The 25,807-nt window shown below is 42.2% G+C and overlaps 1 protein-coding gene across 3 annotated transcripts in view; it reads right to left on the bottom strand.

Moving 5' to 3' along the window:
* Nucleotides 1-4,156: 4,156 nt before the first annotated feature.
* gnb1l (guanine nucleotide binding protein (G protein), beta polypeptide 1-like) overlaps nt 4,157-25,807 on the bottom strand; it is a 123,014-nt gene continuing 101,363 nt past the window's right edge. For all 3 annotated transcript variants that reach the window (XM_061907088.1, XM_061907087.1, XM_061907090.1), the window contains one exon: nt 4,157-5,808. In XM_061907088.1, the coding sequence (XP_061763072.1) occupies nt 5,533-5,808 (276 nt within the window). In that variant the 3' untranslated portion in view covers nt 4,157-5,532. The remainder of the gene's footprint in view (nt 5,809-25,807) is intronic.

Genomic DNA, 25,807 nt, shown 5'->3' on the forward strand with positions numbered 1-25,807 from the left:
ATTTGACCCCCTTAAAATGCTTCTAAACTCACCAAACTTGACACACACATCAGGTCTGGCAACAATTGCGATTTGATGAAAAAACCTCAAAACTCAAAATTGCGCTCTACCGCCCCCCTAAGAATACAACACGGACAAACTGCTCCTAGGAAGAAAACACAGACAAAACTGCTTGTAACTTCCGGTAGGAATGTCAGAGAGACATGAAACAAAAAATGTAGGTCTCACTTAGACCTATATTTTAATAATTAACATATTTTAGCAAAAATCAACAGGAAGTTTGATATTTTCACTTCAATACAACAACTGCATTACTTTCACAATTCATTAGATTCTCAAAATAGTGGCTCCTTCTAACGTGGGTCTCGGGGGCAGCAGCCAAAGGCGGACCCGACCAACGCTGCTTGCAGCTTTATTTATACCTGCACCTTATTGATTTTTTTAATCCTGCACTACCGTGAGCTAATGCAACACAATGTTGTTCTTATCTATACTGTAAAGTTCAAACTTGAATGACGACAAAAAGGAAGTTAATGTTAGGACGGAGGACGACGCCTCGCTATTGTTTGCTTCCAATAAAAGTCCTTGGATTCTGCGGTGGCCACAAATGCAGCAGATGTTCCACATGCAGCCGAGTGTGACATGATGCTTCAGGTTGCATTGTCATCCATCATCCACATCCTCATACTTCAATGGCACATCCTTGGCGTCCCGTCAGGGGGAACTCCAGATATACTTTCTTCTTCTCCGCCGATGAATAATAGATATTTATTACTGTTCTGACAAATGGACGTTTGTGAAGGATGAGAACATGGTGCACGGCGTAGGTCTGTTTATTTTTACAGTCATGGCGCCGTGAGTTGATTCGGCACCGCCTTTTCGCCCCGGCTTACTTCGGGACTGGGTCTGCGGATGCGGCTTGTCGTCACGACGGTCCTTAACACACCTTGTGCACATCTGGTCCGCCAGAGAATAAGAAGACGGAGCAGGAGAGCGGAGTGTTGACAGTTTAGCCACTTTGTTGCTATTTTTTCGTGAGTATCAGTATTGGGGCGAGTACCGTATTTTCCGGACCAGATTATAGATCTAGTCGGACTCGGTCTAGTCAGGTCTATCTTCATACAAAAGGGACACCGGATTAAAAGGTGCATTTAAGGAGTCAAATTATTATTTATTTTTTTCTGAACGTAAAACATTTCCTTGTGGTCTACATTAGGCCGCTCTACCAACCGAGCGTGCCAGCAACTTGAGGGTTCCAGGTTCGATTCCCGATTCCGCCATCCTAGTCATGAATTGATTAACGTGGACCCCGACTTAAACAAGTTGAAAAACTTATTGGGGTGTTACCATTTAGTGGTCAATTGTACGGAATGTGTACTGAACTGTGCAATCTACTAATAAAAGTATCAATCAATCAATCAAAGTCACTGCCGTTGTGTCCTTGGGCAAGAAGATACTTTACCCACCTGCTCCCAGTGCAACCCACACTGGTTTAAATGTAACTTAGATATTGGGTTTCACTATGTAAAGCGCTTTGAGTCACTAGAGAAAAGCGCTATATAAATATAATTCACTTCACATTAGAGATGTGTGATGCTTTGCTGGCATTGTGGTGTGGTTTTTGTTCTCTCGAGCATGTAGTTTGAGATGGACACAGCCTGAAGGTAAGAATGATGATTTATTTAACTATAAAAATAGATTAAGAACAAAAAAACTCGTACAAAAGCACTAAAGAGAAAACGAACAGAAAGCGCTAACATGTAAGCTAGGGACATAAACAAAGGAAGTAATAGCGTGGAAGCTATCAAGTATCAAAAGTCTTTACCGCAATGCGGGAATCCGCGACGTCACCTGTTGTGTGGAAGCAAATGAGAATCCGAGAACGAATGAAAAACAAGGGCAGGCTTAAATAGAAGGCATAATCAAAAAGCAGGTGCCTGTGAAAAACCAAGGGCAGGTGACACAAATGGGTTACTATGACAACGGAAACAAAACAGGAAGTGCCACCAGGAACTAAGGAATCAAATACTACAAGGATGTGATACAAAACAGAACAAAAACCAGAATATGCCATGATCCGAGTGGCGGATCATGACAAGATGTCCCGTAATATCGGCAGTCCGATAAATGCTTTAAAATGTAATATCGGAAATGATGGGTATCGGTTTCAAAAAAGTAAAATGTATGACTTTTCGAAACGCCGCTGTACGGAGTGGTACACGGACGTAGGGGGAAGTACAGAGCGCAAATAAACCTTAAAGGCATTGACTTTATCTACGGCTTTTCACACACACACAAGTAAATGCAGGGCATACTTGGTCGACGGCCATACAGGTCACACTGAGGGTGGCCGTATAAACAACTTTAACACTCTTACAAATATGCGCCACACTGTGAACCCACACCAAACAAGAATGACAATCACATTTCGGGAGAACATCCGCACCGTAACTATGGAACAGAGCGGTCAAGCTAACACGGTTGGATTGGACCACACACACACAAAGTACAGTGAATTATGCAGCGATAATTTCGAAAGATCGTGTTTCGAAGAGGGTCCCCTTGTGAAGGGCAGAGATGGGCATCGCCATCACCCGTCGACTGGTGCTGAAGAAAGGTGCGGAGCCGACCTTCAGGTTGTAGAGGTACGACCATATAATCTCACTAAAACACTAGTAACACAATAAGCAGATAAGGGATATTCCAGAATTATCCCAGTAAATGTTTCTAAAAACATCTGAATCGCTCCCATTGTATAGTCTTTTTTTTTTTTCAGTCCTTCACTCTCACTTTCCTCATCCACGAATCTTTCATCCTCGCTCAAATTAATGGGGAACTCGCCGCTTTATCGGTCCGAATCGCTCTCGCTGCTGGTGGCCATGATTGTAAACAATGTTCAGATGTGAGGAGCTCCACAACCCGTGACGTCACGCGCACATCGTCTGCTACTTCCGGTACAGGCAAGGCTTTTTTATTAGCGACCAAAAGTTTCGAACTTTATCGTCGATGTTCTCTACTAAATCCTTTCAGCAAAAATATGGCAATATCGCGAAATGATCAAGTATGACACATAGAATGGACCTGCTATCCCCGTTTAAATAAGAAAATCTAATTTCAATAGGCCTTTAAGTGCACCTTATAGTCCGAAAATACGGCACAAACACAAATAAAGAACTAGTTAAAATATTGCATTGATAACGTTAAACTGTTAAAAGCACTCGCTATAAATACATAAAAAAATGTACAGTTAATAAATGTGATCAGTATTGGTATTGGTGGAGCTCACTGATGGATGATAGTAATTAGCAAGATAAACCGTGTTAAAAACATCCCTAAAATAACAAACATACTGTGGAGAGGCGGAGCCGACGGGGCGGGGCACGCTGGAGACCTGCCCAAGATGGCGGCAAGGAGGCGGAGAGGCGGGGTGTACCGGGAGCGACGCCGCCGCAATCTAATTCAGGTGCGTGGCTCACACACACCGGGAAACGATTTAGATTTCTCCTGCATAAAAGGGAAGAAGGAGGAGAAATCAGGGCAGAAGGAGGTGGAGAACCTGAGTACCGAGAGCGACAGAGAGCGAGCCGAAGACAGCGAGCGAGGAGCAGCTGAAAAGCGATCCGACCAAAAGACATAGCTTGTGTTATTGAAAAAAAAAAAACAAGAGTCAAACCTGCAAAGCGATGTCCTTCCTTGATGGTCCATGGAACCCGCATGACGACGGCAGGAGTCCGTCACACATTCATACTTTAATTAAACAAAATTTAAGGAGAGTCAAAAAATAAATCAACTTACAAAAATCAGTTCCCAACATTAAGTTTGATGAACAATACCTCTGAAAGACTTTTTACAGTGTAAGGGTTCCTGCTGTACAACATGCATCAATGAAATAAAAGCAGGTTAAAATGTGCTTATTTTACCAGAGAAGTTGACTTACTGCATGGAATAAGTCCTGATGCCGGTCTTTCCTGTCCGGCATGCGGTCATCTCGGGAGATGATCCTCTTTCTCCGTCTTCCACGTGTGCTGCTCATGGACATTAATATTATTGGACCGTCGACAGAAAAACAACGTCTCTAATTTCATGCTCCTTAGCAAACAAACAAAGTTTGTGCTGCATGCAAATTAACTACACAGAATAAATGTGCAACACAGAATAAATGTGAAACAAAATATTAATTTATTATCAAGATGAAGTCTGATATCTGAGCCAACAGTGGTGTTTTGATGTGTTGGATCCGCAGCGTCTGTGTTGAGCCAAAACCTGCTGAAATAACAAGGCAGGATTACGTAGCCGCTCAGGTGCGTCCTAGTCCTCACATTCAAGTCCACTGGGGCGAATCTCCCATTTGATGGCGAGTAAACAATCACATAGTTTCAATCTGGCTTTGGCAAACTACCTTCTTAAAAAAAAAAAAAAAAGTCCATGGATATAAAAACAAAGCTTAAAGGTGGAACAGTTTAATGTTTTTTTTTTTTAATGTCCTGCATAAACTGTCGACCGTTTGGAAATTGTGGAGTAAAGACAAACCACGATATTGTAGCCTTTGACCCAGAAATGTTATGTCGGCTTTTATAATTACCGTATTTACTTGAATTGCCGCCGGGTATATAGTATGCGCCTGCCTAAAATTACTGCCGGGTCAAACTCGTTTCGCAAAATAAGTAGCATATGCCTAGAATTTCCACAGGGTCAAACTCGTCACGTCACGAGTGACACTTCACCTGTCATCATTTTCAAAATGGAGGAGGCTGATTTCAATCATTTGAAATGGCATAAAGGGAAGAAGATTAAGAGCTATTCAGTAGGATTCAAGTTCCAAGCTATTGAATATGTTAAAAAGAACAGTAAGCAGCTATGTTTTATTAATATACCGTAGCTGCGTGTGTCAAATATGAGTTATTAAATGACTCCCGCCTTCTGGTGGTAGAGGGCGCTAGTGATCCTTCTTGCGACTACTCGGCTGCAGAAGAAGTGACAACAAGCAGCGATCGTTTATTTATTGCTCTCGCTTGCACTTTTAACATGGAGGATTACATATCTAAAATAAAACCGTTTTCTAAACTGGACTTTCAATCGAAGCAGGAGGTAATAAAGGAAGATCTTCATCGAGACAGAGAGACTTTTAAAACTGAAGAAAGATAAGGAAGACTTCTATAAATAGGTTATCGATGCTTTTGATCAGAAGGAGCTGCGCATGGACTTCATTTATAAGTAAAGGTAAGACCATAATAACGTTTTTTTTTATTAAATGTGGTTTTCATGATGGTATCCTTACATCACACTCAAATTTATAAGCGCAGGCCTTAATTTACCGGATGCCTTTGGTAAACGCCGGACTGGGAAGAGGCTTTAAATTAATTAGCGCCCGTGGGGCCACAAAAAAATTACGTAGCGGTCCAGATTTAGCCCGCGAGGCTTGAGTTTGACACCTGTGTTCTAAAAGTTCACCTTCAGGGATTCAAGGATCTCTGTCACACTTGAGATAGCACAACATTTTTCAAAAGCTCGTTCAGAGTAGAAAAAGGTGACTTAAGTGTTGGCTCCCTGGTTGTATATGGACCACAGGCTGATCCTTTGGTCTTTAGATCCGGCAGCGAGAAGCCCTTGCCTGGGATCCTTGTGGTCCGAGAAGGCAACGCTGAGCACCAGGTCGCTGTGGTACTGCAGGACTGCCAGAGGTCGCAGTTTTTTCCAGCCAAATATCCGCACTCGATGGTCCCAGCCCGCGGAGGCCAACAGTTTACCGTCTCCTCGGATGCAAAGCTGGGAGACGCCAGGGTTCGTAAGAGTCAGACGGTCTTGGATCTATAAAACAGAATCAACGACATCATCACTGAAATGATTCCTAACGCCAAACATATTTTGTGGTGGGTTCCTTTCAGGTTTTATTATAGCCAGGGTATGAAAACATTATTTTTTTTCCATACCAAATCTGTGCCATTTGCATCCTCAGGTAATAAAATGTAAACAAGTAAATAAAATACTAGAAATTACTTCTTATCTTATTGCATAATTAAAGGGGTTTTAGTCTTTTTCTAATTTGTACCATGTTTTCCGGACCATAGCGTATAAATCAGGGGTGTCAAACTCAAATACAGAGTGGGCCAGAATTTTAAACTGAACAAAGCCGCGGGCCAAGGTTGAACAAATGAACCTTTTAATAGGGACCCAAACAAGTTTTGCATTGAATATTGAACAAGCAAGGCTTAAATAACTTTATAGTGACATGCAAAATCCAGTTTCAAATAATAATAATAATAAATAAAAAACATCAATGGCATATCAAATAAAATTTAAATACAAATTTAAAGCCTCTTTTCTATTTAAATATATTGTAGCGTCTCGAAAGAGTTAGTGCTGCAAGGGATTCCGGGTAATTGTTCTGTTGTGTTTATGTTACGGTGCAGATGTGCTCCCGAAATGATAAATAAATAAATAAACGGGTTGTATTTGTATAGCGCTTTTCTACCTTCAAGGTACTCGAAGCGCTTTGACACTACTTCCACATTTACCCATTCACACACTGATGGAGGGAGCTGCCATGCAAGGCGCTAACCAGCACCCATCAGAAGCAAGGGTGAAGTGTCTTGCTCAAGGACACACGGACGTGACGAGGTTGGTACTAAGTGGGGATTGAACCAGGGACCCTTGGGTTGCGCACGGCCACTCTGCCACTGCGCCACACAATTGTGTCAAAGTCAGGATTTTTTTTTATTTCGTGCTTGAAATAAGAAATGATTACTTTGCCCACTTCTGAGGTCCTCTCCAAGGTTTCTCATAGTCAGCATTGTCACTGGCGTCCCACTGGATGTGAATTCTCCCTGCCCACTGGGTGTGAGTTTTCCTTGCCCTTTTGTGGGTTCTTCCGAGGATGTTGTAGTCGTAATGATTTGTGCAGTCCTATGAGACATTTGTGATTTGGGGCTATATAAATAAACATTGATTGATTGATTGAAGATAAGGGCACTAGCTTTTACTTCATTTAAGAATATTTTTCAACATATTGAGAAATAAGGTCTCATTAATTTTTTTCTATGAAGAATAGTGCATTTGTTATTAGTGAGAATATACTTATTTTAAGGTATTTTTTGGGTCCATTGAGGTTTTTACTTGTTTTGGAAAGAGTTTTTCTAACTGCTCCGGTTTTGATTTCACGAGCCTTCAAAGAACTGCTGCGCTGCTGCCGTCTCAAGATGGCCGCTTAAAAGCAGGAAGCACCAGCGTGACCACACAATGCAGAGAAGGTAGGTACTGTGCGGGTAAAGATATGTTGACTGGGTGAAAGAAGGAGGCACCAGTTTGACTCCAGGATACAGAGAAGGTAGGGGATGTGCAGGTAAAGATATGTTGTCTAGGTGATGGCAGGAAGCACCGACGTGTATGGGTGAAAGAAAGAAGCACCAGTGTGACTCCAGGATGCAGGGAAGGTAGGTAAGGTGCAGGTAAAGATATGTTGACTGGGGGATGGCAGGAAGCACCAGCAGGTATTGGTGAAAGAAAGAAGCACCAGTGTGACCCCAGGATGCAGGGAAGGTAGGTAATGTGAAGGTATAGATATGTTGACTGAGTAAAGGCAGGAAACACCAGCATGTATGGGTGAAAGAAAGAAGCACCAGTGTGACCCCAGGATGCAGGGAAGGTAGGTAATGTGCAGGTAAAGATATGTTGTCTGGGTGATGGCAGGAAGCACCAGTGTGTATGGGTGAAAGAAAGAAGCACCAGTGTGACTCCAGGATACAGAGAAGGTAGGTAATGTGCAGGCAAAGATATGTTGACTGGGTGAAAGAAGGAGGCAACAGTATGACTCCAGGATGCAGGGAAGGTAGGTAATGTGCAGGTAAAGATATGTTGACTGGGTGAAAGAAGGAGGCACCAGTGTGACTCCAGGATGCAGGGAAGGTAGGTAATGTGAAGGTAAAGATATGTTGACTGGGTGAAAGAAGGAGGCACCAGTGTGACTCCAGGATGCAGGGAAGGTAGGTAATGTGCAGGTAAAGATATGTTGACTGGGTACAGGCAGGAAAAACCAACAAAAGTCGGTCCCGTCCATCGCTGCTTGCAGCTTTAATTCTACTTGTTTTGGAAAGTCTTGACAAGCCAATTTTTCTTGTTCTATTGGCAGATAATTTTGCTTAGTTCAAGTAAAATTCCCCTAACTTTTGTATATTTTTGTTTATTGTTTTTGAACACTGACTTTTTGCAGTGCAGACCCTGGAACAATTTGCACCAGTCCCTCCGTGATCTTGACTGTGTTGACACTTTCAAAAAACATTTTAAATCTTTTGACTATCATTTTTAATCCACTTTGTATCCAATTTGTTTTATAATTCAATTATTGTTTTACTTCACCTATGTTTTGTACATCATTTTGTGATTTTCATCTGTGAAAAGTGCTTTATTAATAACATTCACTTACTTGCTTTAAACATTTTTATTTCTTTATATGTATTTCAATTGTGTTGTTGTACTACTTGGAGAGACAAGTGTTTCCTGAGGTGGCACTTAGAAAAAAGTTGGAGAACCACAGATTTAGATCCTCTGCAGGGCATGTACATTTTCTGGAGGCCTTTAGGTAAAGACAATAATTGGAAGACAGTTACCTCCAACTTTAATCATGCTAAAAAGGTGATTAATATATATTAATAATCAATAAATACTAGGGATGCACCGAAATGAAAATTTGTGGCCGAAGCCGAAGCCGAATAAAATTTAAACGCTTGGCCGGAGGCCGAATACCAAATAATGAATGCAGTTTTTCACAATTTTTTTTATATTGCATAAATAGCCTAGAATAAATATCCATCCATCCATCCATCCATCATCTTCCGCTTATCCGAGGTCGGGTCGCGGGGGCAACAGCCTAAGCAGGGAAACCCAGACTTCCCTCTCCCCAGCCACTTCGTCTAGCTCTTCCCGGGGGATCCCGAAGCGTTCCCAGGCCAGCCGGGAGACATAGTCTTCCCAACGTGTCCTGGGTCTTCCCCGTGGCCTCCTACCGGTTGGACGTGCCCTAAACACCTCCCTAGGGAGGCGTTCGGGTGGCATCCTGACCAGATGCCCGAACCACCTCATCTGGCTCCTCTCGATGTGGAGGAGCAGCGGCTTTACTTTGAGTTCCTCCCGGATGGCAGAGCTTCTCACCCTATCTCTAAGGGAGAGACCCGCCACACGGCGGAGGAAACTCATTTCGGCCGCTTGTACCCGTGATCTTATCCTTTCGGTCATGACCCAAAGCTCATGACCATAGGTGAGGATGGGAACGTAGATCGACCGGTAAATTGAGAGCTTTGCCTTCCGGCTCAGCTCCTTCTTCACCACAACGGATCGATACAACGTCCGCATTACTGAAGACGCCGCACCGATCCGCCTGTCGATCTCACGATCCACTCTTCCCTCACTCGTGAACAAGACTCCTAGGTACTTGAACTCCTCCACTTGGGGCAGGGTCTCCTCCCCAACACGGAGATGGCACTCCACCCTTTTCCGGGCGAGAACCATGGACTCGGACTTGGAGGTGCTGATTCTCATTCCGGTCGCTTCACACTCGGCTGCGAACCGATCCAGCGAGAGCTGAAGATCCCGGTCAGATGAAGCCATCAGGACCACATCATCTGCAAAAAGCAGAGACCTAATCCTGCGGTCACCAAACCGGATCCCCTCAACGCCTTGACTGCGCCTAGAAATTCTGTCCATAAAAGTTATGAACAGAATCGGTGACAAAGGACAGCCTTGGCGGAGTCCAACCCTCACTGGAAATGTGTTCGACTTACTGCCGGCAATGCGGACCAAGCTCTGACACTGATCATACAGGGATCGGACCGCCACAATAAGACAGTCCGATACCCCATACTCTCTGAGCACTCCCCACAGGACTTCCCGAGGGACACGGTCGAATGCCTTCTCCAAGTCCACAAAGCACATGTAGACTGGTTGGGCAAACTCCCATGCACCCTCAAGAACCCTGCCGAGAGTATAGAGCTGGTCCATAAATATCTAGAATAAATACCTAGACATGTTTTTCAAATAAAGACATTTTTTATTGAATATTGACATTTTTTTAATATTCCAGTAGCCTTTGCTTTTCAAAAAAAAGCACAAAGTTTTTCATTTATATTAGGCCTTCAAACAAAACATGCATTCCAAAAAAAAAAAGTGCATTAAAGTGGATAAACCAACAACAAATGAATTATTGTCCTTTTGGCAAAAGTCTGCTTAGCCACAGTAGATATGCTAATAATGTAAACAGAAGGCTCAAGTAAATCTCAATTAAGTGTGTGCTTGTAACCTCATACACTTATACAGGTAGCCTACACAACAGGCTAATAATGTCAATCAATCAATCAATGTTTATTTATATAGCCCCAAATCACAAATGTCTCAAAGGACTGCACAAATCATTACGACTACAACATCCTCGGAAGAACCCACAAAAGGGCAAGGAAAACTCACACCCAGTGGGCAGGGAGAATTCACATCCAGTGGGACGCCAGTGACAATGCTGACTATGAGAAACCTTGGAGAGGACCTCAGATGTGGGCAACCCCCCCCTCTAGGGGACCGAAAGCAATGGATGTCGAGCGGGTCTAACATGATACTGTGAAAGTTTAATCCATAGTGGCTCCAACACAGCCGTAAACAGAGGCCCCAGTAAATCTCAATAAGTGTGTGCTTGTAACCTCATACACTTATACAAGTAGCCTACACAACAGGCTAATAATGTAAACAGAGGCCCCAGTAAATCTCAATTAAGTGTGTGCTTGTAACCTTATACACTTATACAGGTAGCCTACACAACAGGCTAATAATGTAAACAGAGGCCCCAGTAAATCTCAATTAAGTGTGTGCTTGTAACCTCATACACTTATACAGGTACACAACCGGCTAATAATGTAAACAGAGGCCCCAGTAAATCTCAATTAAGTGTGTGCTTGTAACCTCATACACTTATACAGGTACACAACCGGCTAATAATGTAAACAGAGGCCCCAGTAAATCTCAATTAAGTGTGTGCTTGTAACCTCATACACTTATACAGGTACACAACCGGCTAATAATGTAAACAGAGGCCCCAGTAAATCTCAATTAAGTGTGTGCTTGTAACCTCATACACTTATACAGGTACACAACCGGCTAATAATGTAAACAGAGGCCCCAGTAAATCTCAATTAAGTGTGTGCTTGTAACCTTATACACTTATACAGGTAGCCTACACAACAGGCTAATAATGTAAACAGAGGCCCCAGTAAATCTCAATAAGTGTGTGCTTGTAACCTCATACACTTATACAAGTAGCCTACACAACAGGCTAATAATGTAAACAGAGGCCCCAGTAAATCTCAATAAGTGTGTGCTTGTAACCTCATACACTTATACAGGTACACAACATATCCCAACGTCACCGCGTCCAAAAAATTGCGTCACACGCCACTATTCGGCCTTGTTTTTAACTCATTCCACCGAAGGCCGAATGTGGCTTTTTTTGCCATATTCGGACGAATATATTCGGTTACCGATTAATCGGTGCATCCCTAATAAATACTAATATAATACAACTTGAAAAGTCATGAGACTAAGACACAGATATAATCAGATATAGTGACTATGTCATGAAGCCAATTAATCACTGCCATTTACCAAGGCTTGGCAACACAAACAATGGTAGCGAGAGATTATTAGGAGGTCTGATGACAGAGGTCCAGAAGTGAGGTTGGATTTTTTGCTGAACCGGGCCAGTAAACTCTTGAGTCTCAATCATCGAACATAAAACATTACGGCGTGAAGGCCAAGCGCAAATCTCTCGGCGTCCCAATATTTGGTTTGGAGTTAAGGGGGCCTAGCCTGGAAGCACGACGGGGCTTGAGTTACCGTTGTCCCAAATTTGCAAGCGAGAGAGAAACCATCTTGGTGAAATGCTTGTTTGCAGAGGTGATGTTGCTTTAAGCGCCTCTGATGAATTACATTTGCACTGAAAGGTCTGGTCAGCAAGAGAGGAGACCTGATTAATACGCATTGGTAACGTCTGCCTGCTAAAGATTAGCCACAGTTATTTTCCTCTGTGAACCGTCCAGAAGACTAAGGGACAAGCGTTCTGACACCTTATAATAAATGATGCCCTGATCACGATCCTAAGGTGGGCATTCCTTGGGAGCAAAACGTGCTCTTCTTGCGAGCAGGGGATCTCAGCTGGAGCAAACCCATCTGGATCAGGGGGCTCAAATCAAACTGGACAGCGTAAAATTGACTTCATGGGTTGTGTCCGAGAAGACGAATGGCCTTGTATAGAAAGAAAAGTTGCCGAATTTATCTGCTTCTGTTCCTAGCTGGAACTCTGAACAAGCTGCATGTGGAAGATATAAGACAGGTACACGCAGCCCAAGTGGATATAGAACAGGGGTGTCCAAAGTGCGGCCCGGAGGTCATTTTTTAAAGGGGAACATTATCACCAGACCTATGTAAGCCTCAATATATACTTTGATGTTGCAGAAAAAAGACCATATGTTTTTTAACCGATTTCCGAACTCTAAAAGGGTGAAGCGACCCGCCATTTCTCAAACACATTACACACACCAAGTCAAATCAGCTCTGTTATTTTCCGTTTTTTCGACTGTTTTACGATAACTTGGAGACATTATGCCTCGTCGGTGTGTTGTCGGAGGGTGTAACAACACCAACAGAGACGGTTTCAAGTTGCAACAGTGGTCAAAAGATGCGAAAGTCCCTCGTTTGTTCTGCACACTGTACCGACGACAGCTATGCAAACATGACGAGTTGAGTTTATACCAAAATGGATACATGGATGATACGGCAGAGGATTGGGAGAATGTCATGTGGTCAGATGAAACCAAAATAGAACTTTTTTGGTATAAACTTAACTCGTCGTGTTTGTAGGAAGAAGACTACTGAGTTGCATCCCAAGAACACCATACCTACTGTGAAGCATGGGGGTGGAAACATCATGCTTTGGGGCTGTTTTTCTGCTAAGGGGACAGGACGCTTGATCCGTGTTAAGGAAAGAATGAATGGGGCCATGTATCGTGAGATTTTGAGCCAAAACCTCCTTCCATCAGTGAGAGCTTTGAATGGTTGACCAAATACTTATTTTCCATCATAATTTACAAATAAATTATTTAAAATTCCTAAAATGTGAATTCTTTGATTTTTTTTCCACATTCTGTCTCTCACAGTTGAAGTGTACCTATGATGAAAATTACAGACCTCTGTCATCATTTTAAGTGGGAAAACTTGCACAATCGCTGGCTGACTAAATACTTTTTTGCCCCACTGTAATCAGAAATATAAAAAAAAATATATTGGGTGAAAATGTTGCATATTTTGTGTTTTTTTCCATAACAATTTTTTTTTTTTTGTGACAAAAAAAACCATACAACTTAAATCTTTAAAATCGTTATATTGAAAGATGGACCTAATGTTGATTTAGAGATTTAAACTTGAATAATAATAAAAATAACAATACTGAATAATGACACATTTTTTGACCAAAATCCTTTGTGGTCCCTGGGATCAAAACCTAAGTGGAGGCCAAAATGTATATTTTTTATACATATACTGTATTGTTTTTTAAAATAAAAAATGTCAAAATGGCCCCCGCTTGCTTTGTTTTTCAGTGTGCGGCCCTCAGTGGATAAAGTTTGGACTCCTCTTCATCCTATCCAGGAGATAGCAAAAAAAGCCGCTGCCTGACCAATGGCTCAGAATATCTGCAAAGACTCCTCCCACCCCCACCAAGGACTGTTTTCACTGCTGGACTCTAGGAAGAGGTTCTGTAACAGCTTCTTCCCTCAGGCCGTAAGACTCTTGAACTCATCATAATTAAATGATCCCCTTAACTCCTCCCAAAATGGATTAACTCGCTGGAATAAAAACGACAATATAACATACATCCATAAACATGGACGCATGTGAAAAAGTGCAATGTATTTATCCATACAGTAAGTTATTTATGTATATCTGCACCTTATTGCTTTTTATTTTTATTTTTTGCCCTGCACTACCAAGAGCTAATGCAAAAACTTTTTGTTCTTACAGTATTTGTACTGTAAAGTTCAAATTTGAATGACAATAAAAAGGAAGTCTAAGTCTCTAAGTCTATATAGAAGAATTCAAGAATTCAATTACGATGGTAATCACAGTGTTAAAAATGACGTTCAAATTATAAAACATTTTAATGCATTTTAATCCAACCATCCGTTTTCTATCGCACCTGTCCAAGATGTCGCATTAATGGTAAAAAGTAATATATTTATTATTGGTTCAATTTAAAATAATAATATTATTAAAAAGAGTAAGAGACTTATTAAACTCAAAAAATGTTGGTCTTGTCAAGACCTGGACTATGGTGTGGTTTGTTTTCCCGTGGTGCAAAGCGATTGGAACGGACATGGCGTGAAGCTAATGACATCTTTAATCTTAACTCAAAAATATTATCAATCAATCAATCAATCAATGTTTATTTATATAGCCCCAAATCACAAATGTCTCAAAGGACTGCACAATTCATTACGACTACAACATCCTCGGAAGAACCCACAAAAGGGCAAGGAAAACTCACACCCAGTGGGCAGGGAGAATTCACATCCAGTGGGACGCCAGTGACAATGCTGACTATGAGAAACCTTGGAGAGGACCTCAGATGTGGGCAACCCCCCTGCCCCCTCTAGGGGACCGAAAGCAATGGATGTCGAGCGGGTCTAACATGATACTGTGAAAGTTCAATCCATAGTGGCTCCAACACAGCCGCGAGAGTTCAGTTCAAAGCGGATCCAAGACAGCAGCGAGAGTCCCGTCCACAGGAAACCATCCCAAGCGGAGGCAGATCAGCAGCGTAGAGATGTCCCCAACCGATACACAGGCGAGCGGTCCATCCTGGGTCTCGACTCTGGACAGCCAGTACTTCATCCATGGTCATCGGACCGGACCCCCTTCACAAGGGAGGGGGGGACATAGGAGGAAAAAGAAAAGAAGCGGCAGATCAACTGGTCTAAAAAGGAGGACTATTTAAAGGCTAGAGAATACAGATGAGTTTTAAGGTGAGACTTAAATGCTTCTACTGAGGTAGCATCTCGAACTGTTACCGGGAGGGCTTTCCAGAGTACTGGAGCCCGGACGGAAAACGCTCTATAGCCCGCAGACTTTTTTAGGGCTCTAGGAATCACTAATAAGCCGGAGTCTTTTGAACGCAGATTTCTTGCCGGGACATATGGTACAATACAATCGGCAAGATAGGATGGAGCTAGACCGTGTAGTATTTTATACGTAAGTAGTAAAACCTTAAAGTCACATCTTAAGTGCACAGGAAGCCAGTGCAGGTGAGCAAGTATAGGTATATATGTATGTATATATGTATATAAAGGTATATACAGTATAGGTATATATGTATGTATATATGTAAATAAAGGTATATACAGTATAGGTATATATGTATGTATATATGTATATAAAGGTATATACAGTACAGGCGTAATATGATCAAACTTTCTTGTTCTTGTCAAAAGTCTAGCAGCCGCATTTTGTACCAACTGTAATCTTTTAATGCTAGACATGGGGAGACCCGAAAATAATACGTTACAGTAATCGAGACGAGACGTAACAAACGCATGGATAATGATCTCGGCGTCTTTAGTGGACAAAATGGAGCGAATTTTAGCGATATTACGGAGATGAAAGAAGGCCGTTTTAGTAACGCTTTTAATGTGTGACTCAAAGGAGAGAGTTGGGTCGAAGATAATACCCAGATTTTTTTTTTTTTACAAAAACAAAGGGTATAAACAAAAGGCGCTCTTAGTGGAGGTTAAAAACTTGGCTATGAAAACTAAAACTCGCACAATGGGAGAACTATGAACATAAAGTAAAACTTACAAACTATGGCATGAAAAACTTACTTGGACCGAGAAAGAGCATGGATCATCGGCGTGGATAACATAAGTGTGTAGGAGGTGATAGAGGGTGAGTAGAAGGTGATGTCGCCAGGCGGACTGCCTGGCAACTGCAGGCTTTAAATGGTGACGTGGTGATTGACAACAGGTACATGAGTTCAAGTGAATCAGGTGTGTGAGTCGTGAAAACAGGTGAACTGATTGGTAGTCATGGAAACAAAAACAAACCAAGAACTAATGCAGTCAAAAACAAAACAGAACATGATCACGAAGAAATGACGGGTAGTACTTAAAAATGCACGAATTTAGTTGTATTCAGTGTTTTAAAAAATATTATACGGCTCTCACGGAAATACATTTTGAAATATTTGGCTTTCTCAACCAAAAAGGTTCCTGACCTCTGGCTTAGACCAAACAAGCCAAGGCACATTGATGCAAAGAAACCTCGGGGGTGACAGACTGTTTGGAGCTTTGTTATTACCTCAAGAAGTTGGTATGCCACCACCTCTTTCCATCTGGTTGGAATTACAGGCCTGATAATGATGGGTTAAAGTGTCTGTTTATGTTTGTTTTCAATCCCCACATTTGTGTCAGGAAAGGGCATTTGTTGTATTGAAAGGTCAATTGTAAGCAGTAAATACTAACCATGCAGCAACGGTTACTGAATTAGGGGCCGCCCAATTGGTTTTACTTTTTACTGGAGGGAAAAAACGCTTCTCTGTTGGCTTATTGTTTATGTTTCATGGCTATTAATGCTGGGTAATAAAAACAAAGTACAATAACCATTCACACTGAGATGCAACACTATTATTAAATGATTTAAAAAAAACGCTGCCATTTACGCTGCATTGCTAGGAATAGAATTTGATAACATTTTTACGATTCTGATAACATTTTTGATTATGCTGAATGATTCGGTTCTTTATTGTCATTTAGAAAAAAGAAACAAACAGACCGATTAGTGAAAAATGGGTTTAGTTAAGACTAGAGATGTCCGATAAAATTGTGACGAGTGTTTTTTTTTTTTTTTTTTTTGCATGTTGTATGTTTGTATAGCGTAACACATGTACACACAACCACGGCATAGAGCAGGAAATTAACCAGGTTTTTGTGCAGATTTAAGGTTTTACTACTGACATATAAAATACTACACGGTCTAGATCCATCCTATCTTGCCGATTGTATTGTAGCATATGTCCCGGCAAGAAATTTGCATTGTTTTTTTGCAACTTAACGCCAAAAAAACGGAAATGCTGATTATCGGTCCTGCTAGACACCGACCTCTATTTAATAATACAACTTTAACATTTGACAACCAAATAATAAAACAAGGTGACTCGGTAAAAAATCTGGGTATTATCTTCGACCCAACTCTCTCCTTTGAGTCACACATTAAAAGCGTTACTAAAACGGCCTTCTTTCACCTCCGTAATATCGCAAAAATTCGCTACATTTTTTCCACTAAAGACGCCGAGATCATTATCCATGCGTTTGTTACGTCTCGTCTCGATTACTGTAACGTATTATTTTCGGGTCTCCCCATGTCTAGCATTAAAAGATTACAGTTGGTACAAAATGCGGCTACTAGACTTTTGACAAGAACAAGAAAGTTTGATCACATTACGCCTGTACTGTATATACCTTTATATACATATATACATACATATATACCTATACTGTATATACCTTTATATACATATATACATACATATATACCTGTACTGTATATACCTTTATATACATATATACATACATATATACCTATACTGGCTCACCTGCACTGGCTTCCTGTGCACTTAAGATGTGACTTTAAGGTTTTACTACTTACGTATAAAATACTACACGGTCTAGCTCCATCCTATCTTGCCGATTGTATTGTACCATATGTCCCGGCAAGAAATCTGCGTTCAAAGGACTCCGGCTTATTAGTGATTCCCAGAGCCCAAAAAAAGTCTGCGGGCTATAGAGCGTTTTCCGTTCAGGCTCCAGTACTCTGGAATGCCCTCCCGGTAACAGTTCGAGATGCTACCTCAGTAGAAGCATTTAAGTCTCACCTTAAAACTCATTTGTATACTCTAGCCTTTAAATAGACCCTCTTTTTAGACCAGGTGATCTGCCGTTTCTCTTCGTTTTCTCCTTTGTTCCCCTCCCCCTTGAGGGGGGGTGGGGGGGGCGGGGGGGGGGGGGGGGGACGCAGGTCTGGTTGCCATGGATCAAGTACTGGCTGTCCAGAGTCCGGACCTAGGATGGACCACTCGCTCGTGTATCGGTTGGGGACATCTCTGCACTGCTGATCCGCCTCCGCTTGGGATGATTTCCTGCTGACTCCACTATGGACGGGACTCTCGCTACTATATTGGATCCACTTTGGACTGGACTCTCACCGTTATGTTAGATCCACTATGGATTGGACGTTCACAGTATCATGTTATACCCCCTCAACATCCATTGCTTTCGGTCCACCTGGGGGGGGTTGCCCACATATGTGGTGCTCTCCAAGGTTTCTCATAGTCATCATTGTCACGGTCACAGACGTCCCATTGGGTGTGAGTTTTTCCTTGCCCTTATGTGGGCTCTACCAAGGATGTCGTTGTGGTTTGTGCAACACTTTGAGACACTCGTTATTTAGGGCTATATAAATAAACATTGATTGATAGAGCAGGAAATTAACCAGGTTTTTGTGCAGATGTATACCTGGGTGGCACATTTTTCACAAGTTAATTTTGGGCCTCTGGAGTACTTTGGCAGCATTTTGCAACAAAGAACGTAAAGTAACGTCAACAACTCATATCTAAGACTGTTGTAATTCACTTTCCTTTTTGCTTTTACGGTCTTCCAATTTCCTCACCGGTGGAAACTTTGGATCGAATTTTGAAATCTCCCTCCGTCTAGCATAAATGTTGGCTTCCTGACTCGTCTTAGAGGCTACCAGTTCCGCTTAGATTTGGCGGTACATGTGTGTCCATCCATCCATTTTCTACTGCTTGTCCCTTTTGGGGTCGTTTCCTCCCTCAAAACCACATTATCAATCAATCAATCAATCAATCAATCAATGTTTATTTATATAGCCCTAAATCACAAGTGTCTCAAAGGGCTGCACAAGCCACAACGACATCCTCGGTTCAGATCCCACATCAGGGCAAGGAAAAACTCTACCCAGTGGGATGACAATGAGAAACCTTGGAGAGGACCGCAGATGCAGGGGACCACCACCATAGGGCGACCAGTGCAATGGACTTCGAGTGGATCTAACAAAATAGTGAGAGTTCAGTCCATAGAGGATCTAGCTAATAAAGTGAGAGTCCAGTCCATAGTAGATCTAACATAATAGTGAGAGTCCAGTCCATAGTGGATCTAACACAATAGTGGGAGGGTCCAGTCCATAGTGGATCTAACATAATAGTGAGAGTCCAGTCCATAGTGGATCTAACACAATAGTGTGAGGGTCCAGTCCGTAGTGGTTCTAACATAATAGTGAGAGTCCAGTCCATAGTGGATCTAGTTAATATTGTAAGAGTCCAGTCCATAGTGGATCTAACATAATAGTGTGAGAGTCCAGTCCATAGTGGATCTAGTTAATATTGTAAGAGTCCAGTCCATAGTGGATCTAACATAATAGTGTGAGAGTCCAGTCCATAGTGGATCTAACATAATATTGTGAGAGTCCAGTAGTCCATAGTAGATCTAACATAATATTGTAGGACTCCAGTCCATAGTGGACCTAACATAATAGTGAGAGAGTCCAGTCCATAGTGGATCTAACATAATATTATCAGAGTCCAGTCCATAGTGGATCTAACATAATATTGTTGGAGTCCAGTCCATAGTGGATCTAACATAATAGTGAGAGAGTCCAGTCCATAGTGGATTTAACATAATATTGTGGGAGTCCAGTCCATAGTGGATCTAACATAATATTGTGGGAGTCCAGTCCATAGTGGATCTAACATAATATTGTGGGAGTCCAGTCCATAGTGGATCTAACATAATAGTGAGAGTCCAGTCCATAGTGGATCCAACATAATATTGTGGGAGTCCAGTCCATAGTGGATCTAACATAATAGTGAGAGTCCAGTCCATAGTGGATCTAACATAATATTGTGGGAGTCCAGTCCATAGTGGATCTAACATAATAGTGTGAGAGTCCAGTCCATAGTGGATCTAACATAATATTGTGGGAGTCCAGTCCATAGTGGATCTAACATAATAGTGTGAGAGTCCAGTCCATAGTGGATCTAACATGATAGTGAGAGTCCAGTCCATAGTGGATCTAACATAATATTGTTGGAGTCCAGTCCATAGTGGATCTAACATAATATTGTGGGAGTCCAGTCCATAGTGGATCTAACATAATAGTGAGAGTCCAGTCCATAGTGGATCTAACATAATATTGTGGGAGTCCAGTCCATAGTGGATCTAACATAATAGTGTGAGAGTCCAGTCCATAGTGGATCTAACATGATAGTGAGAGTCCAGTCCATAGTGGATCTAACATAATATTGTTGGAGTCCAGTCCATAGTGGATCTAACATAATAGTGAGAGAGTCCAGTCCATGGTGGATCTAACATAATATTGTTGGAGTCCAGTCCATAGTGGATCTAACATAATATTGTTGGAGTCCAGTCCATAGTGGATCTAACATAATATTGTTGGAGTCCAGTCCATAGTGGATCTAACATAATATTGTGGGCTCTACCGAGGATGTCGTTGTGGTTTGTGCAGCCCTTCGAGACACTCGTGATTGAGGGCTATATAAATAAACATTGATTGATTGATTTATACCTGAGTGGCACATTTTGCACAAGTTCATTTTGGGCCTCTGGAGTACTTTGGCAGCATTTTTTAACATCAACGTAAAGTAACGTCAACAACTCATATCTAAGACTGTTGTAATTCACTTTCCTTTTTGCTTTTACGGTCTTCCAATTTCCTCACCGGTGGAAACTTTGGATCGAATTTTGAAATCTCCCTCCGTCTAGCATAAATGTTGGCTTCCTGACTCGTCTTAGAGGCTACCAGTTCCGCTTAGATTTGGTGCTACATGTGTGTCCATCCATCCATTTTTTTACTGCTTGTCCCTTTTGGGGTCGTTTCCTCCCTCAAAACCACATTATCAATCAATCAATCAATCAATCAATGTTTATTCATATAGCCCTAAATCACGAGTGTCTCAAACGGCTGCACACATCAGGGCAAGGAAAAACTCTACCCATTGGGATGACAATGAGAAACCTTGGAGAGGATTGCAGATGCAGGGGACCACCACCATAGGGCGACCAGTGCAATGGACGTTGAGTGGATCTAACAAAATAGTGAGAGTTCAGTCCATAGTGAATCTAACATAATAGTGAGAGTCCAGTCCATAGTGGATCTAACATAATAGTGAGAGTCCAGTCCATAGTGGATCTAACATAATAGTGAGAGTCCAGTCCATAGTGGATCTAACATAATAGTGAGAGTCCAGTCCATAGTGGATCTAACATAATATTGTGGGAGTCCAGTCCATAGTGGATCTAACATAATATTGTGAGAGTCCAGTCCATAGTGGATTAAACATAATAGTGTGAGAGTCCAGTCCATAGTGGATCTAACATAATATTGTGAGAGTCCAGTAGTCCATAGTAGATCTAACATAATATTGTAGGACTCCAGTCCATAGTGGACGTAACATAATAGTGAGAGAGTCCAGTCCATAGTGGATCTAACATAATATTATCAGAGTCCAGTCCATAGTGGATCTAACATAATATTGTTGGAGTCCAGTCCATAGTGGATCTAACATAATATTGTTGGAGTCCAGTCCATAGTGGATCTAACATAATAGTGAGAGAGTCCAGTCCATAGTGGATCTAACATAATAGTGAGAGTCCAGTCCATAGTGGATCTAACGTAATATTGTGGGCTCTACCGAGGATGTCGTTGTGGTTTGTGCAGCCCTTTGAGACACTCGTGATTGAGGGCTATATAAATAAACATTGATTGATTGATTTATACCTGAGTGGCACATTTTTCACAAGTTCATTTTGGGCCTCTGGAGTACTTTGGCAGCATTTTTTAACATCAACGTAAAGTAACGTCAACAACTCATATCTAAGACTGTTGTAATTCACTTTCCTTTTTGCTTTAACGGTCTTCCAATTTCTCCCTCCGTCCAGCACAAATGTTGGCTTCCTGACTCGTCTTAGAGGCTACCAGTTCCGCTTAGCAGACACGCTCAGGATCCATTCCTCAGGCAATACCAGGTCCAACACAAACACACACTTTACGATCTTTTCGCAGCATCTCACGTACATAAGAGACAATCTAAAGCGCGTCCAGTTGGCAGCGATCACTCCGACCTCGTCTCTACTCCGGTCTTGGCGTTCGTGCTCCTCCACTGAAACATCCCATCAACGCTGACTCACTCGAGCCTATCGGCTGGAGGGCTTTTTCACAGGCGTTTTCTGACACACCCCGGCTCTGAATCGCACTCGGTGCAGGAGGGAGATTACAGCCTTTTGTCACCTCGCCTGTCAGAGCTCGGGCTGGAGCTGACAAGCGATGGATGTGTCAAACAGGTGAGCGCTTCCATTCAGAAAAAAAAAAAAAAAAAAAAAAAAAAGCCGACGGAGGCCGCTCGATAAGAAGAGCTGTAATTTTCATGACAGGCCTCTTCTCTTCAATCCATTGCCAGCGGAATGGATGACGAGATCTTCATCTTCACAGAGGAGGCTGGAGACGTATAATGTGTTTACAGTTAAATGAAGATGAGACTTGGGGGTTCCATGGAGGAGACTCGCTGTCAAGCAAGCTCGATTTATGCTGCTAATCTACTCCTGTTAAATCTGGCTTTCTCTTTTTGTCCAGTCAGCAACCTCGGTCTCGGGCACCCTCCTCTGAGAACCTGTTACTCTTTGTCACATTTGAGTGACCGCCGAAATATATCTACTGAAAGCCACTACTAGCGACCACGCAGTCTGATAGTTTATATATCAATGATGAAATATTAACATTGCAACACATGCCAATACGGCCTTTTTAGTTTAATAAATTGCAATTTAAAATTTCGTGCGGAAGTATCATGCTAAAACATCGTTTTTTTGTTTGTTTTTTTTTTCTCTCCTATGTCCCCCCGGTAACAGTTGGAGATGCTACCTCAGTAGAAGCATTTAAGTCTCACCTTAAAACTCATCTGTATACTCTAGCCTTTAAATAGACCTCCTTTTTAGACCAGTTGATCTGCCGCTTCTTTTATTTTTTCTCCTATGTCCCCCCCCTCCCTTGTGGAGGGGGTCCGGTCCGATGACCATGGATGAAGATGGACCGCTCGCCTGTGTATCGGTTGGGGACATCTCTACGCTGCTGATCCGCCTCCGCTTGGGATGGTTTCCTGTGGACGGGACTCTGGCTGCTGTCTTGGATCCGCTTTGAACTGAACTCTCGCGGCTGTGTTGGAGCCACTATGGATTGAACTTTCACAGTATCATGTTAGACCCGCTCGACATCCATTGCTTTCGGTCCCCTAGAGGGGGAGGGGGAGTGCCCACATCTGAGGTCCTCTCCGAGGTTTCTCATAGTCAGCATTGTCACTGGCGTCCCACTGGATGTGAATTCTCCCTGCCCACTGGGTGTGAGTTTTCCTTGCCCTTTTGTGGGTTCGTCCGAGGATGTCGTAGTCGTAATGATTTGTGCAGTCCTTTGAGACATTTGTGATTTGGGGCTATATAAATAAACATTGATTGATGATTGATGACGCGTGACGTCACGCATTGTACAGGACATTTTGATCCAGCATCGTTCCCAGCTATAAGTCGTCTCTTTTCATCGCATAATTCCACAGTATTCTGGACATCTGTGTTGCTGAATCTTTTGCAATTTGTTCAATGAATAATGGAGACGTCAAAGAAGAAAGCTGCAGGTGGGAAGCGGAGTATTGCGGCCGCCTTTAGCAACACAAACACAGCCGGTGTTTCATTGTTTACATTCCCCAAAGATGACGGTGAAGCTTTACTATGGAACAGAGCGGTCAAGCGAACACGGTTGGATTGGACCACACACACAAAGTACAGTGTGTTATGCAGCCATCACTTTGAAAGATTGTGTTTTGAAGAGGGTCCCTTGCGAAGGGCAGAGATGGGCATCGCCACCACCCATGGACTGGTGCTGAAGAAAGGTGCGGGGCCGACGTTCAGGTTTTACAGGTATGACCATATAATCTTACTAAAACACTAGTAACACAATAAGCAGATAAGGGTTTTTCCAGAATTATCCTAGTAAATTTGTCTAATAACATCGGAATCGCTCCGACTGTTTAGTCTTTTTATTTTTTCTAGTCCTTCACTCTCACTTTCCTCATCCACGAATCTTTCATCCTCGCTCAAATTAATGGGGAAATCATCGCTTCCTCGGTCCGAATCGCTCTCGCTGCTGGTGGCCATGATTGTAAACAATGTTCAGATGTGAGGAGCTCCACAACCCGTGACATCACGCGCACATCGTCTGCTACTTCCGGTACAGGCAAGGCTTTTTTTATTAGCGACCAAAAGTTGCGAACTTTATCTTCGATGTTCTCTACTAAATCCTTTCAGCAAAAATATGGCAATATCGCGAAATGATCAAGTATGACACATAAAATGGACCTGCTATCCCCGTTTAAATAAAAAAATCTCATTTCAGTAGGCCTTTAACAGCTTGTAAATGTTAACATCCACACCCGCGGAGTCTCAGTCAAAGGATAAGGTTATCCAGGGTAAATCCCACCTAACCTTATCCTTGTCCACACACACACACAATGATCGTTTAAGACCCCCTCTGCCCGCCAACGTAACGTGACCTAGTACGCATGCGCGGAAAATGCGAACCTACCTCAGTAGAAGCATTTAAGTCTCATCTTAAAACTCATTTGTATACTCTAGCCTTTAAATAGAGCCCCCTTTTTAGACCAGTTGATCTGCCATTTCTTTTCTATTTCTCCTCTGTCCCACTCTCCCTTGTGGAGGGGATCCAGTCCTGTGGCCATGGATGAAGTACTGGCTATGTAGAGTCCGGACCCAGGATGGACCGCTCGCCTGTGTATCGGCAGGGGACTCTACGCTGCTGATCCGCCTCCGCTTGGGATGGTTTCCCGCTGTCTCCACTTTAGACGAGACTCTTGCTACTATATTGGATCCACTTTGGACTGGAGTCTCACGGGTATGTTAGATCCACTATGGATTGGACTATTACAATATCATGTTAGATCCGCTCGACGTCCACTGCTTTCGGTCCCCTAGGGCAGTGGTTCTCAAATGGGGGTACGCGTACCCCTGGGGGTACTTGAAAGTTTGGCAAGGGGTACGTGAGATTTTTTTTTTAAATGTTCTAAAAATATCAACAATTTAAAAATCCTTGATAAATGTATTTATTGAATAATACTTCAACAGAATATGAATGTAAGTTCATAAACTGTGAAAAGAAATGCAACCATGCAATATTCAGTGTTGACAGCTAGATTATTTTGTGGACATGTTCCATAAATATTGATGTTAAAGATTTATTTTTTTCTGAAGAAATGTTTAGAATTAAGTTCATGAATCCAGATGGATCTTTATTACAATCCCCAAAGAGGGCACTTTAGATTGATGATTATTTCTATGTGTACAAATATTTATTTGTACACATAGGTTGGCATAGCTCGCTTGGTAGAGTGGCCGTGCCAGCAACTTGAGGGTTGCAGGTTCGATTCCCGCTTGCGCCAACCCAGTTACTACCGTTGTGTCCTTGGGCAAGACACTTTAACCACCTGCTCCCAGTGCCACCCACACTGGTTTAAATGTAACTTAGATATTGGGTTTCACTATGTAAAGCGCTTTGAGTCACTTGAGAAAAGCGCTATATAAATATAATTCATTTCATTTCATTTATTTATATTAATTCCAGGTTGATTGGCAAC

Source organism: Nerophis ophidion, linkage group LG07 (assembly GCF_033978795.1).
Source record: "Nerophis ophidion isolate RoL-2023_Sa linkage group LG07, RoL_Noph_v1.0, whole genome shotgun sequence".
NCBI lineage: Eukaryota > Metazoa > Chordata > Actinopteri > Syngnathiformes > Syngnathidae > Nerophis > Nerophis ophidion.